Source organism: Callorhinus ursinus, unplaced genomic scaffold (assembly GCF_003265705.2).
Source record: "Callorhinus ursinus isolate GAN/ISIS: 27379988/994484 unplaced genomic scaffold, GSC_fseal_2.0 scaffold1, whole genome shotgun sequence".
In the NCBI taxonomy this organism is placed as follows: Eukaryota; Metazoa; Chordata; class Mammalia; order Carnivora; family Otariidae; genus Callorhinus; species Callorhinus ursinus.
This window is the reverse complement of record NW_027397063.1, coordinates 102,452,087-102,468,562: the sequence shown is the minus strand read 5'-3', so window position 1 is coordinate 102,468,562 and position 16,476 is coordinate 102,452,087. Positions and strand designations below refer to the sequence as shown.

The 16,476-nt window shown below is 42.4% G+C and overlaps 1 protein-coding gene across 3 annotated transcripts in view; it reads right to left on the bottom strand.

Annotated features, from left to right (window-relative positions):
- CLRN1 (clarin 1) overlaps positions 1-13,955 on the bottom strand; it is a 35,235-nt gene extending 21,280 nt beyond the window's left edge. For 2 of the 3 annotated variants that reach the window (XM_025870052.1, XM_025870046.1), the window contains exon 1: positions 13,703-13,955. In XM_025870052.1, coding sequence (XP_025725837.1) covers positions 13,703-13,955 — 253 coding nt within the window. Of the gene's footprint in view, positions 1-3,072; positions 3,112-3,401; positions 3,423-13,702 lie in introns of all 3 variants that reach the window. The other variant, XM_025870037.1, reaches the window with a different exon arrangement.
- Positions 13,956-16,476: the final 2,521 nt, after the last annotated feature.

Here is a 16,476-nt window from a genome sequence, read left to right as displayed (position 1 = left end):
AAGAGAAGGAAGAGGAGCAGACAGTCCATTTGGTGACCCCAGGGCCAGGGGAGAAAAAGAGGGGGCTTGGCAGCTTTAAGTGTGATGGGAATTTTTTGGTTAAGAACCTGAACTTGTCCACAGAGTCGAGCAGTCACTGTTGACCTTGATGTAAGCTGCTGATGGTAATAGAAACTGGATTGAGAGAGTTTTTGGAGAGAATCTGGGGCAATGGAGATAAAATAGAGTAGTCACCAGAGGGATAATAGGGAACTTTTTTTTTTTTTTAAGAAGCTGAAAGACCTGGTTGGTAACCAGAATAGAATTTCAAATCTCTTTATTAAAAGAAAAATTTTAATCCAACATATTTGGGGGATTGTCAACCTGTTACATGGAAACTGATGGCTGTTTAATAACTGGGTTTAAAGTTTGGGATTTGTGAAAGAATTCATCTCAACCCTGACCATGACAAAGCTCTTTTTTGTTAGCAGGGCAGGAGGATTAGGAGAAGATGGACTTACTCCTCACTGTGTTTCTGTTCAAATGTTCAACTGTTCATAAAGGAATTTTTAAAAATAAATGAACAACGTTATAACAATGAAATGGAAATTAAGATAAAAATTTCACCCACAATCCTACCAATATAAAAGCAAGATTTTCCTTTATTTTTATTTGTTTCAAATCTGTGTCCATCTTAATGTTTGTTTCCGATATTATAATAATAATGCGGTTTTGAGGTCATATTCTGTACTTCTCATTCAGAATATAAGCATTTTCCATGTTGCCTTCCTAATTCATGTAGGTAACAATATGGATTTTCCATCAAACTGATGCACTGCTGTCTGTCAGGTTGTCTTTCATTGCTTCAGTATTCTGGCTAATGCTGTAACGAACATCTTCAGGCACATTCCTCCTTTCTTATTCTGGGGGGTAGATGGTGGGCAGGACTAGCTTTTCTGGATGAACTTCCAGGAACAGAGTTACTTGGATCAGAGTGCTTTCTAAAAGAATGCTGTACATGTATTGATACAATGTAACCTAAAGAAGGTGAGTTATATTTTGTAACATACATATTAAACTACTGGTTCAAAGCTCAATTTCTCTTCCCTGCAGTCTGCAGGCAGAGATTTCTGACAAGATATCTAATCAGAAACAGAAAACTAGAAGCAACTAGTCATTGAGGTCACTCTCCTAATAGCAGAATAGAAGGCACCTGTCACAGGAGATGGGGCGGGGGGACAGGAAATCCACATTGCATAACTAGCCCCAGTGTACAGAGACAGGCGGTCAGACCCTCATTACTGCAGTCTGCTATTACAAAACACAGCTGAGTAAGGCATAAGCGAATGGCTCAGAGTGCAAAAGCAGTCCCAGGGGAGCTCTCTGTAGGAAAGTTACCCTCCTGCAATCATTTGGTGGGGGGTTCTATCCTTTGGGCTATGTTCCTTGCCTCTGTGCCCCCATTCCAACTTGGGCCTCTGATCTCTGGTCTACTGCAACCCCCAGCCATTCTGCCAAGTCTTCTCCAGGCTTTCCCTCTTCTGTGCCTTGTCAGATATTCCAGTCCTCCCCCATTCTTAAGCACCTATCACACCCCTCCCTCCATTTCCCTCAGTTTGTGTGCCTAGCTTACAGAAGGCCTGAAAACACCCAGTGAATGGGACTCTTCCATTTCAAAGAGAAAACAGAGGCCATCAGGGGAATTCCTTCACCTTGCAGTTCCCCATTGCCATGCTTTCTTTGGTTCCTGCCCAACCTTCCCTCTAATCTTAGTGAAATTTCTTCCTTCCTGTCCACTGTCTGGCCTTCTGCCTGTGCTGCCAGACTCATCCTTTTCTACCTCACAGGGTCCCTTCTCAACCCATTACTTACTTCCTTGGTCTGTCCTCAGCATTTTCCTCCCTACTGCTTTATCCTCTCAGGATAGAATCACACTCCAGACCCTGTCATCGTGAACATACCCATGGACGCACACACACGCGTACACACACGCGCGCGCACGCACACATGCGTACATGCACGCACGCACACACGCACACACACAGGCATGCGCGCATATATGCCGGGCCATGGCGCTCCTCTAGGAGCCTGACCACAGCCTTGCTCTGAGTCCTGGTCTTCCATTCCCTCCTCAGCTCCTACAAGGACCTCTCTTCCCCACCACTCCATCAGGACTGCCTTAGAAAATGTCCCCCGTAATCGGAGGGGGAGAAGAACCATGAGAGACGATGGACTCTGAGAAACAAACTGAGGGTTCTAGAGGGGAGGGGGGTGGGGGGATGGGTTAGCCTGGTGATGGGTATTAAAGAGGGCACGTTCTGCATGGAGCACTCGGTGTTATGCACAAACAATGAATCATGGAACACTGCATCAAAAACTAATGATGTAATGTATGGGGATTAACGTAACAATAAAAAATTTAAAAAAAGAAAAAATAAAGAAAGAAAAGAAAATGTCTCCCGTGACCTTGTGGTGTTAAAATTCAAAGGACTATTTTCACTTTCTCTTATTTGACACCCCTGTGGTGTTTGGGACTGCTGACCATTACTTCCTTTTGAAAGTTTCTCCTCCCTTGGTTTCCCCTCTGCTGGTTCCCCTACAGCTCACTGACCATCCCTTCTCAGCCTGCTTTGCCAGTCCCTCTTCCTCAAGCCGTAAGTATTGGTGTTTTTTTGAACCCACTTTGTTCACCTTCTCATTTGATTCCCCTCCCTGTGAAACCTCTCCTTCCACTGTAGCTCCCAGTACCGCCTCTAATCTGCTGACATCTCTTTTCTACCTTGACTCCAGGCCGCTCCCATGACCTCCAAATTTGCGCAACTGATGGATGTCACTTGTTGCTGGCCTATAAGTGGACCTCACTAAACATGACCAAAAAGAATTTCGTCTTCCCTCTAAACTTTCTCCTTCTGTATTTATCTCAGTGAATTGCTATAGCTCTCTGTCCTGCAGAAACCTGGGGCTCACCTCATGTCACTATGTTCTGTTGGTTTTTTGCATCTCATTATTTTGGAGATATTTCCCCCCCCTTTACAGCCCTCTGGCAATGCTCTGGTTTGGGCCACCACCTACTGGATGGAGGAGCCTCTTGACTGGCCTCTTCACCTCTCTTTTGGTCATCTTCCAATCCATCTTCTGCCTTGTCACCAACCCACTTAACACCCTCCAGCGGCTTCCCATTGCCTACAAGATCAAATTCACTGCCTTGCAACAACAAAGTCTCTCCCGTTCTGATCACTGCCTTCCTCCCTAGCCTTACCTTTCTGCTCCTTTCTCTAACATCCTCTGTACTCCGGCCACAGTAGGCTCTTCATAACTTTGTTCATGCTATTCCTTTGTTCAGAATGGCTTCTTCAATCTAGTGAAATCTAATTCTTAAGGACTCTCTTCCAATTCCCCTGTGCCTTGCCCTGACCAAGAACAATTCTCCTTGTTGGACCTTTCTGGATAAAAACAATAATTGTGATAGTAATTAGTGCTCTCCAGCCATCTACAATTCTGGTTCTTCCCCATTCTGGGCTCCTGATAGGATTGCACATCCTGGCCCCTTTGAAGTTAGACATGGCTGTGGAATAATAAAGTATAAATGGAAGTGGCACGTGTCTGTTCTGGGTCAGAGGATTTAGTTGCTAGAGTAAGAGACTCCACAACTCTTGCCCCCTGTTCTAATAACTGGTGACATTCCAGATGGTGGCTGCGTCCTGGAATGGACCTTCAGCTGATTTCTGATGAACATGTACTGTGAGCAAGAGATCAATCTTTGCTGATTCACCGGAGCGGTATGAACGTACTTGTTACTAAAACATAACGTAGTCCGTCTTGACTGATGTGCCTGTGCGCTTTTACAAATTGTCAATCGGTTAAAAACACTTTGGCCAGACTCTTCATTGTGAATAAGCATCCTCTCTCCTTTCCCTTCATAGCTCCCGAGTCTAGAATGCTTAGGCACATAATAGGCCCCAGTGATTCCCCCCCCCCAACTCCGGGGGGGGCACATATAGTCTAACTTACAAAGAATTTGTGTCTTACATGTAAAGTCATGCTGTTTTCAATAGATCATTGGAGAGTAATAAGAATAAGATAAAGAACCATTTGTTTTTACAAACTAAGTATGTTCCTTTATTACTTGCCATTAATCCATGTTTTATTTGAGATCTCTAAATGTATAGCTTTCATTTCAGTTGCCTTACAATTTATTTCTAACTGCTGGGTTCCTCTGCTATATTTTATCCTGAAACTTTGTTCTCCTTTTTAGCCATTACTGATTCCAGTCTAACAATCCTATCTTTTATCCTACAGCTCTTCAACAGGAATTTAGTAAATCCAATCTAAACCTGTACTGAGGCATTAACCAAGAGTATTAGGTAGTTAGAATATCATGCAACACCAAAGCAAGAAGGATGGAGGAGCTGGTGGGAAGAGAGACAAATAGCCAGGCATTAACTGAAAGGCAGCATGGCAGGTTGAAAAAAAGCATAGCTTTTGGAGTTAGGAAAGTTGGGGATTAATCTGATTTTGCCATTTACTGCTCATGTGGGCCTCTGTATACCTCAAGTCTCTTATGTGTAAATGTGAGTAGTGACAGAAATAAGTCACAGAATTTTCAAGGGAGACAAGTGGAATCATTTATGTGGATGCTCTATGTACATTGTAAGTAACTGTTTAAATATTTTTCTAACATGATAAGAATGGCAGGGCAGTTGTATTTTCACCAAGAGGAGTGGGAGATAGAAGAACCCAATGCTGTGAGAGTGTCTGCATTTTCAAATCTCATGATCGGTCACTGGGGGTGGGAGGGAGCTCTTTGGCTCACAGGTGGTCAGAGCACTTACCTGTACATTGAGACCAAAGACTCCCTTCCCCCCATAGGAGTCGCTAGATACATGGAATTCGGGCAAACTGTCTATCTGGTAGCTCAAACTTTTACCTTTTTTTTCTTTCCCTGACCAGGTGGGTGACTATTCCTGTAAGTAATCCAGGAACCTTAGATTTATAGCTAATTACTTCTTTGGTACCTGTCACGCACTTTCCTCAGCATCTGATATATTGCTCTCTTTCTCATTTCTATTTCCCTTGTGCAATTTCTTGGACATTCTCTGTATAATGACTTAAATGACTTTTAGGCTGATGGCACACCTCTAAAGAGAACCCCTGATAGTTTCTTTGGAAGGATCAGAGCCCTTCCACAGGAGACAGGCAGGTGAAGGTCAAAATGTTAGTTTTATTTCTGATAAAGTGCTGAAGAGTGTGGCTTAGATCTTCCACCAAGTTCTGTTGAATTAGGCAGCCTCACCCACCCAGTGACAGGCGGGGCTGGACAGCTGAAAGCCTCCCAGTCCGGGGCAGTCCTGGCTCCCTTATCCTGACCAGGTGGAAAGCAGGCTCCTATACCTGGTGGGCAGACTTGGAAAGAGGGGAAGGCTCTAGGGCTGAGAGCCAAGTATGCTGTTTCTTACTCAAATTCCTCAATCCGATCTCTCATTCCTTCTGAGGCCAGGAGGGTGTAGGGAAAGTGTGAGAGCCTTCATGGAAATATGCAGCTCAAGGAGTAGAAGCTAAGGATCCCCAAACCTCCCACCTGAGTGGAAACAGTGCTAAATACCACTGTTCCTCTCTGCCTTCCTTCTGGTCTTGCCCTTCCCTAATGTGGAGGGCTCTGGACTTCTCACCTGCTCCCGCCTGTCTTGGCCACCATCCACCTCAGTAGTTCTTAGCCTTGGATATACATTAGAATCTCCCTGGGAGCTTCTAAACCATTCCAATCCTCAGGCCTCACCTCCAAAGAGTCTGGTTCGATCGGCCTGGGATGCAGCCTTGGCAGAATCAGTGATTCTAAAGTGCAGCCAGGGTTATGGACTGCTGACCTGATGGTGTAGGTTTCATCAACCCTTTCGTTTCCTCTGGCCAGATGTAAAATGCAGGTAACAGCATCTGTGAAGCCCTCAGAATGAAGACAGCCTCTGATAATGATGTCACAATGGTGCAGCAACCTCTTACTAGATTAAAGCCATATGGTGTCTGCAAAGGTTCTGTTTGCCTTCTCAACTTGTCCTTCTCCACATAAAAGGTGTGTAAAAAGAGAAGTTACATTTGGCCCCTTGGTGCTCAGTGATTCATTTTCTTGAAAGGGAACAAGAGGGAACATTTCTTTCTTCTTACAGAAATGCTCTTGATCTGACTTTGCCCTCAGCCCATCTGCAGCCAGTCATTATGAAAATCCAGGGAAAGCCATTCGCTGACATAAGCTCAGTGAGTTCACCTCCTTTAATATCCGCCATCAACACCCAGGTATTGAGCCGGGCTTCCTTCAGATGGCTGCATGGTCAGGGAGAAGGAAATCCATGACCCCAGCACTTCAGAGGAAGGGACCTGATGGTAAGATAGAACCATTTAAAATACCATTTTGCAATACCTTGCCCGAATTTCTCTCAGCTGAAGTACAGCTACCTGACTCAACCCAATTCAGAGGCAGCCCCACCAGTGAGTCTTAATCACCCATGGTGGCTGAGGGACGACGCTGCTTTGGCGCATATGTGTCTCTGATAACAGAACCCATTTAACTGCTCCAAATCCATAGGGTATGATTAGGTTGGGGTGATAACTCCTGAGAATGGCTTTGCTACAGTTATAACATGCTGAGAGGGAGCGAAATACGAATCCTGCATAAATTAGTCTGCCAGGTACAGTTTGCTATTAGCTCTATCATACCTGGAATAAAAGTGTATCATCTCACAACCAGTCTGGGTAGTTCCGTGCATGACTGGATTGAAAGGTGAATTTCTCATGGTTTAATTTAAATACTTTTTTTTAAGTCTTTAACTTTATGAAACCCCGATCTACTTCAGAGATAAAAATGAGCTTTTATTTTTCGTTTTTTTTAAAATGGGGGGCTCCTGGGTGGCTCAGTCATTAAGGGTCTGCCTTCGGCTCAGGTCATGATCCCAGGGTCCTGGGATGGAGCCCCGCATCGGGCCCCCTGCTCCTCGGGAAGCCTGCTTCTCCCTCTCCCCCTGCTTGTGTTCCTGCTCTCGCTATTTCTCTCTCTGTCCAGTAAATAATAAATAAAATCTTAAAAATAAATAAATAAACAAACAAAATGAGATTTTAACTTACGCTCTAATTCTAACCCATTGGCCCCTCATAAAACGCCAGATTTTAAAGTGAAGTGAATGCTGTGTACCTGCTTTTCTTTTTGTCCCTGCCTGTTTTGAAACCGTTCGTGACACCACAGGAAAGAACCTGCCATTTGGGTCATTGCTGTGGCAAAATAATGGTTGCAGTCCAAGTCACTAACTTTGAAGATCATACCATGAAGATTTTCATTGGCAGTGAGCTTACATCAGCTAGCCACATACGCAATCAGTTATCTCTTCTTTCGGCATAAATTGTCAACATCAAGGTGATATGATGACATAACCCAAAGATTAGCCATAAGCATGTGACCTGCTCAACCTAGATTCTTTTTTTTTTTCAGCCTAGATTATTAAACAGGCTTTGACTTGACGATTTTACCTTCCAAAGGTCAAAGATTAGGGCTTAGACATCAGGGCCACCGAAATATGAGATAAAGAGGCAGTGAATGAATTCAAGTGCTACGGCCAAGTATCATCACACGGGTATATGAGATCCAGCTGTTGTGAAGTACCGACATCATTGTTTAACTGGCGGGTGAAACTCAAGTGTACTCTTATATTTTCTTCATTCCTTTGTGTCCTTTTTGCTTGTGGTAAGGAGACAGATGTGGCCAATATCCTATGCGTCTGAATTTCAGTCTCAGGCTGGCTACCTACTCAATCTGTGACTTCGAGAAATTTGTGACCTCTCAGAGTTTACATTTTCCATTTTAGTTCAAGAGGAATAGCATCATAACACCTCCCATATAAGGGCTGGAGATGATCTATACACCGTGCCTGGCACCTCAGAGGCACCCAGGAAACGGGCAGCTGAAATAAGTATTTTTTCTTTGGAGGTGTCTGAACATCCTTGGGGAAGATAAGTTACCCTCGGAGATTAGAAGAGAAAGCACAGCAATGAATTGTAAGAATGATTTGGAGTCCTCCTCCAACAGGTGAAGTTCATACACATCAGGGTTACGTTCCAGAAGCCCCCCTTCATGTCTCTGGTGAGCCCAGGTCAGTGACTTTACTGACCACTAGGGTGAAGAGTGATTTGAAGGAAAGGAAGGTGTGTACTTGAGTGTGTATGTGTGTGCGTGAACATGCATGTGTGCACACATGTATGCAAAACTGTAATCGTCAAGTGAGGCTGATTCTGTGAGGGATTCTTCCTGGTAAGGGTACTGGAAACAGTTGTTAGGGAGGAAGGAGATCTGTCTTTTCCTGGATGATATTTCTCATGAATTTGAGAATGATGTCTGCTCAGTTCCTCCTTTGGGTGAAGAAAAGCCAGAGAGTGTTAAACATACTGCTCATTCCTAATGTGTTGCCATTATGAGGAAATCAAATGCAAGAAAGAGGAGTTTTTCCAGTGAAGATGGAAGAGAAGTTTCCAGGAAAAGTTGGAGGAAGTGGGAGGTCAGCCTCTCACTGTATTTTGACCTTCCTTCAGGCTTTCTCAATAATGCCATAAAGACCGTGTGGGTGTTAATAGCTGCTCCTACTCTCTGCAACCCGCTAACCCACCTCCCTAGAATCCCAAATCATTTTCTCCTCCTTTAACCTGCCGTTTCCCACACAAATAGTAAAGGATTTTGACGGGGAGGAAGAGAAGCATTCACCGTGATAACAAAATTCACTTGGGTCCTGATAAATGGTAGGTATTTCAGAATACTGTAAAAATCATGGACTTTGAGGACCAAAGAGTAAAGGCGCACAAAACTCACCACTTCCGACGATAGTGGCTGGAATCTGTCAGCCTAGGCTTCAAGCGACAGAGTAGAAGGGTCAAGCAGTTTTAAAGCTGGAAGGACCTTGTCTAGAACAGCCAGCCCCTCATTACATAGATCATAAAGTGTCTGAACTAGAAGAGATGTTAGAAATCACCCAGTTTCATCTCCCATTTTACAGATGCAAGAACTGAAAACCAATGAAATGTGATTTGCTCCAAATCTAATCCCCAGTGAGTGACACAGACCTGCCCCAAACTCAGGTTACTTAATCTCAATCGTGTCTGTTTACCAAACATTTATCAAGCACCTTTTTGTAAGCTGCACTGTGCTAGGTCTGCTTGAGGGAGTTTGGGGATGAAGAATACCCAGCCCCTGCCTTCTGATGGCTCAGGATCTCCTTGCAGAGATATACACATTCTCAAATACTTATAATCCAAGGTGATTTGAAATAATAGAGTGAACATCAAGGTCTGGGAAGGACAAAGCAGGAAACAATTATTTGGCCAAGAAAAATTGAAGATTTTCCCTTTACACTAGTGTTTCTCAACCATTACTATCTTCTATCCCACAGTCACTTTTTTTTCCCCAATGGAAGGAAAACAAAATCTCTATTTGCTGGACTGTTGGAATGGGTGAGACCAGACAAGAGGGTCCTGAGCTAACAGGCAGGAGGACCCACACTAGCGAGGTGAAATGGTACGACTGTCTTCCCCCTTTCTTCCCACCAGGGCGTCTTCCCTGGTGAACTCCATAGGTTTCCATCCCACGGGACCGTCCATTAAGGGAGGAGGGACAAGCAGTGTTCTCAGAAGGGGTACATAAAGACCTTTGCAGCTCTGCCATGGGCAGGCGGGGTGATAGGAGAGAAGCAGGATGTGCAGGATGGTGAGTAGTGGAGCACCTGGGGCGGGGTGGGGGGAGTCACGCTCATCGGAGACCATGGAGGTACAGTGCTGACTCTCGGGAATGGTGGCAGAGACCCCGAGTCCCAACTGTTGTACCCCAAAATCTGTTTGAGAAGCCACCTGCTTGCTGACACAAATAGTTTCAACATCCTCTCTGTAATCTGGGTGATGTACCTCATTTGGTAAAGAAAGTCTGCTTTTTAAAAATATGAAGTAGGCTAAATCTCTGTTAAGATTTTTAACAAATTTTCAATCATAAGGTCTCAATTAAAATGCTTTAAAAGTATGACTGAAGTTGCAAGTTGTGATACACGATTGGTTAGATATTATTTTTCACATTTCAAAAAAAAACCCCTCCATATGTTTTTACCAGCTCATTGAACTATCTTGGCAATAAATAGATCAGCATATCTAGGAATGATTGATACCATATGATTCTTGGGTATCGTATTTGATGATGCTCTGCAGTGTTTCAAACCACCAAAACAGAAACCCACCCACACATACTAAGCTCAAAACTGGCAGTTTTTCTCTTGATGGCTACAGTTAGAATTTAAACAGCATCATTAAAATTTTACAGGTGACATATCAGGAAAAATTAAGCCCACCAGTTGTGTTTCCTTGAAAGGGAAACAGTCCTTCATTATAATGAATGAAATTGTGTGCTACGTATGAATGCTAGTGACCTCTAGAAAATGAAGCGCTGACCCCTAAATGGATGAGAATCAGCCAGAGTAAACGAGGCAGAAGTTTTCCCAGCATAACTGTGCATGCTGGCAGGGAAGATGCTTGTTATAATTAAAAGAGATAGAGTGGTCAACGGGGAACATTTTAATAGGAACAAACATGACAACAGTGCCTAATATTTTTCTAGTCCATTCTTTATCCTCATGTTACACTATATGTCTGGGTTTTAAAAGTGACATGTGCATTGCCCATAAAAATAACACATCAACTTGTATAGCAGAACCAAGCAAAAAGTCATTTAGAATATGGATATGGACACTGTCAATGCCCAGTTTACTCAGAGTAAATCTCTAGCTAAATTTGCACTGTCCCCTTGTGATAGCTATTAGCCACACTGAAATGGCGTGTGAGCATTTGAAATGTGGCTAGTTTGGGTTGAGATGGCCTGTAAGTGTAAAATGCACACTGGATTTCAAAGACTAAGCACTGGGGGAAATAAAAGTAAAATATCTCCTATCTTATACTGACTACATGTTAAAATGACAGTATTCTGGATATCTTGGGTTAAAGAAAAGTATCCTTAAACTTAATTTCATTTGGTTCCTTTACTCTTTTTTCTAATATGGCTCCTAGAACATTTAAAGTTTCAAATGTGGCTTGCATTTATGGTCTGCATTGTATTTCCGTTGACCAATACTGATCTAAATGAAAAAGTTTGCTAAGCAAAGAACCATTTAGCAATCCCACAGAATTGAAATGTAAATTCATATTAACTGATGATAACACAACAACGTGAAGAAAACTGGTCAAGAAGTGACTGATATTTCGTTGAGTTGCCTTTTCCATTCCTTCTACACTGGAAAGTTTCTTAAAATCCAAATGTTTGCTTAATAACTTTCTAAAGGGAAAATGAGAAAGGCGGAAGTTCTGGGAAAGGAATTGTGCCCTAATCATAAGTTGGGCTCTGGAAGAAACAGAAAATCATCTACCCCGAGCTCTTTGGGGGCTCTGGATTTCGCTCGAAGTTTGCCTTTATTGAGAAGACAGGTTTAGGCCTCTCATTCTCTTACATTAATGGGGCTATACCTTTCTCTTAGGAAGAATATCAGAGGGCTCTCTTCCTTCCAGAATACGCTGTTAGAACATCATTGGCAGGGTGATGGCATTTCGAGTGGGAAGATATGGACCATGAAGCTATCTTGCAACAGGAGTGTAAACTTAGAGGGTGCGGTGTGTTCTAAAGGCACATTGGTTAGGGAGCTTTTAGCACCAAGAGAGCTGTTCATTTAAATGAGAATTATGCTTTTTAGGGAATCCATTGGAGGTATTCAGTTTTCCCAACTTTCTTTCATGTTCCATGCTTAGGCAGAAAAAGTGATACTGTAAGTCTGCTTTGCTGAGTCTCACGGAAATAAATGAGGTTTTAATAGGTCTAGCATCTAGGGAGGTTCTATAGAGAGGCTGTCACCACAGAACCAACAAATGTCAGATTTTCTTCACAAGGCTGGGGGGAATTGTTCAGAGTATCATGGGGACAAATGCAAGTCTGTGACAGATGAAGGTATGGTTTAAACCCCACTGACTCTGAGTCCTCATAAAAGCAAAGGGAGAGAGGGACAGGTGATTAGAACAACCGCATCACAGACGGGGCCAGCAGAGGACACAGCCATAAAAAAACCATGCATCAAACCACCAAGGAATGTAGTTGTGTGAGGATTAAATAAGACAAAATATGCTTAGTGTCTAGTAAGTATTCAGAGAACATATTATTTTGAAACCTGTCTTGTGGTATGAGTAAAGTTTATTTCACTGTACAAAATGCAAAGGCTCCAGAAAATTCACTGTATGTTCCCTGCTTTTGTCTAAAATCGTTTGTGAGAAGCTTTACTCACGCTTTAGCTGCCAATGACTCATGGTTAAATCATTTCACTCATCTTTTTTCCTTTTTTATTTTTTAATACAGTTGCAAATCATGTGATATTCTGCTTTGTTCTCTTCCCCCCTAAGGAAAGCTAAGCAACTCTAACAGCCCTATTACCTTAATGAACTAAAGCCATTCAGTGAAAGGAGTTGGTATTCACTTCATCAAATCTAGTGATGATAATTTTTTGAAAAGCTAAAGACTAATTCGTGGGCATTTTTTGGAGCCCTGTGACAATTCATATCACCTAATAACCTATGTGAGTGAAGGTTGGTGTCCAATGACTGCTAAGAAGATATAAGGAATGTTGCAGAAATAGAAAGAGGCCAGACTGAAATTTAATTAGACACTGCATAGGTTAATAATAAATTCAATTAATTTAGCTTTCTACCTATGCTAGAGAAAAAAAATGCCCAGGCAAAATAATAATTCATTTTAAATGCCTCAATTGGTAACCTCCTTTGCTGAAGAGTGATTTATGCAGTAATTTACTGGCTGTTTCTTCATAAGATTGTTCCAAACCAGCCCTTTTGAAATAATAATTTCTGAATGTGTGTTGTGAGAGATATAACAAATGACTTCTTATTAATTTTCATTTAATGAGTTGCCTATTCACATGGTAATTTTAAAAAAATTCCCTTCTTAAGATAAACAGGTTATAAATACTGCGGGTAACACTTCCGTTTCACAAAAATCGAACAGGAAAATCTGTCTCATATTCTCTACATGATTTGAAGGTCAATCAGTTGCAGATTTTCTATACTAAATAGGCATCTATTTCTTTCCCAGTTAGCATAGCAGATCATTTTAAATTTCTCTAGCCAAGTGATTCAAATTGGTTAAAAAAGGAAAAAAAAATATTAGCAGCAGGAAAGGTCCTAGCAGGGATAATACAGGGGTAGACAGGGTACAAAGTCATGAGCAAGGTGGAAAAGCAGCTAGAGTTGGTTAAGGAACCCATGAGACTGATCCCCCCCCTTTTTTTTTTAAAGAACACAATGAAGATCCTCTCTTACATCTTTCTATTTCTCCAGGTCGCCCCTCCCCTTTTAAAAAGATACCGAAATTTCTAGCATAAATATTAATCTTTAAGAATTTAATTGCTTATCCTTTCAAAGTTTAATTCCATAGCAGCTCATTACCTATATGTTGTCATCATAAAAACAGAATGAAATAATTAATAAAAACAAAATAATAAAAACTAGGAAGAGGAAGTCTCTCGGAAAAGACCGACTTATTTCAAAAGGTTCACATCTGTTTTGAAAGGCCTGTAATAGGGCAAGCCTCTTAAAAATAATCCCTTGCAACAGTTGAAAGAGTATGCCTAAAGTATTAAATAATTCAAATGCAATTGTTACTTACGTGAGAACCGAAAGGGCCTCGCTCCCAGCCCGCACTGCCTCACGCCCTCTCCGTGGAAAAGCCCGTACTGCATTTCGCCCATGAACTTGTCCAGTTCCTGCCCAGAGGCATTGACGAGCAGAGCCCCCGTTTTGCAGAGGAAGGTGGCTTTGATCCACAACGGTATTCCCAGGGCTGTCACCAATCCGAGGGCGCACACAAAGCTTAACACCCCAGCCATGCAAAAAATGACTTTCTTTTGTTGGTTTGGCATGATGAGAAATGGCTTTTGTGAGAGTGAGGTTCAAAAACGAGACCTTTGCGACTGATGAGAAGTGACTGCCCCTTTGGCTGCATTTATTATAGTGGCTGAACGGACAGATCCCGGCCGAAGAGGCACCTTCACTCTCGACGCTGGTTCTTGTCGGTAGAATGCCAGGATGGAAGCTTCTTCATCACACCTACTTGACTTTTCTCCTTTTCTGCTGCTGCTTCTCTCAAATTCGAAATCTTTGGACTAAGAATCTGTAAAATAAAACTCTTCCACACTGCCTTCGAGTATCTCCTCTTGTGTCCCTTGGGTAACAAAGGTCTAAGATAACAGATGGAGCCCTCCGTGTAACTTGATAAATGCCTTCCCTTTCCCCCAGGCTTTCATCTGATTGGGTGAGTTGAAGCTTTCAGACACAGGCTTGGCTCCTATGGTAAATTTTCAGCAACTGGAGAAGCTCATGTATTGTGTTTTTGTTTTTCGTGGGAGTTGAAGAGGAGTTTGGACAGAGGAAGAACACATGTATATTTAGTGGTAATTAACCGATTTTGGAAAACGGTAATCGGGGGCGCCTTGGTGGCTCAGTCGGTTAAGCGTCTGCCTTCAGCTCAGGTCATGATCCTGGGGTCCTGGGATCGAGTCTCACGTTGGGTTTCCCGCTCAGCGGGGAGCCTGCTTCTCCCTCTGCCTGTATCCCCTGCTTATGCTCTCGCTCTCTCTCATGCTCTCTTTCTCTCATAAATAAATAAATAAATAAATAAATAAATAAATAAGTAAGTAAAATCTTTAAAAAAAATGTTAATCATAACAGGATAAAATATTGAACGGAGTTGGGTGCCCTAGACCAACCGTTAGGGCTTGTCATCCTAACTTCTCTCCCCCCAGATCCATGATTTAGAATCAGTGTGTCAATAGAGAAGTGGATTCCAGTTTTTACTGGCACACAGGTACAAATATCTAGATTTCTAAAAGCTTTCCTTCAAAACACTTGGCTGCTTCAGGACTATAGCAAGGAAATGAGGTTCTGGGTCTGAGAAGTATCAATCTATAAAGAAGACAAGAGCATTGTCATGGAAAGAAGAGATTATGCTCAGATAGGTGGCTCTATGAATTAACCATAGAAAAGCAAGGGTCCAGCAGAAGTCATCAGTTAGGGAGACAAGAGACAAAGTCATGAGCAAGATTAAATAGCAAAATGAGTCCATTTACATTGTCAAGATCTGAAAACTAAAGTTCAGAATTTAGTAACAGCTTTTTTTTTAAGACTTTATTTACTTATTTAGAGAGAGGTGGGGGGAGGGTCTCAAGTAGACTCCCCACTGAGCATGGGGCCCTACATGTGGCTCAATCTCACAACCCTGAGATCATGACCTGAGTGAAATCAGGAGTCAATGCTCAACCAACTGAGTCACCCAGGTGTCCTGTAACAGCTTTTTAACTCAGCATTCCCAGAAAGATTTTTCCTGTTCCTGCAAACAAGATACAAGGTTGTGAGTGTGTGTGTGTGTGTATGTATGTGTGTGTATGTGTTAAGTTTTGCTGAATATCTATCGTATGCCACATTTTGTGCTAGGCTCTGACCTACAAAGTTAACTTTTAGTGAGAACTTAGTATATATGGTACATTGTTAAGTATTTTACCTAAATTATCTTATTTAGTCCTCATAATTACCATATAAAGTGATGATGAAGAAGGTGATAGAAATGATCTCTCCATTTTATAGATAAGGAAACTGAGGCTCAGAGAGATCAAGCAACTTACCCAAGAGTAGTGGAGCTGGGATTCAAATCCGGGTCTTCTTCTTTTTTTTAAGATTTATTTATTTTAGAGAGAGAGTGAGAGAGAAAGAGCACAAGTGGAGGGAGGAGCAGAAAGGGAGGGAGAGGAGGAGGTAGAGGGAGGGGAAAGAATCTCAGGCAGACTCTGTGCTGAGCTGAGCATGGAGCCTGTTGTGGGGCTCGATCTCACAACCCTGAGATCAGGACCTGACCTGAAAATAAGAGTTGGAGGCTTAACTGACTGAGTGACACGGGAGCCCCTCAAATCTGGTCTTCTAATTTTGAGGTTTATGTGCTATCCTAAGCAAAGCCCTTGGCCTTGAAGAGAAGACAAGCTCTTCATTTTGGATTGTGTTGGGCTGGGAGCAATAAAAGCAGAGTAGCTCATTATTCATTGTATATCTTGGGTGCTTGGAGAACACAGACATCTGCAAACAGAACTTTCCCAGCTGGTCAAAAGCACGTATTTATGCTAGTTTCTATTCTCTTGATCTACCTTTAAGCCTATCAGTTTAAGAGAAATTTAAAGGAAGATGTATTTTATGCCTTTGTCAGCATAAATGAGTCTCTAGGTTATATGCACTTTGAGGGGGACTTTGAGGTACAGTCTTGGACTTCCTGGCACAGCTACCCTCTCTTAGTAGCTGCCAGAGGCTGTCTTGTTAAAGATAGACAACTAAGTGTAGAACTGATCCCAAAATGCCAATGTCGCTTCAAGGGAGGAAGGGGGCAACATAAACCATGCC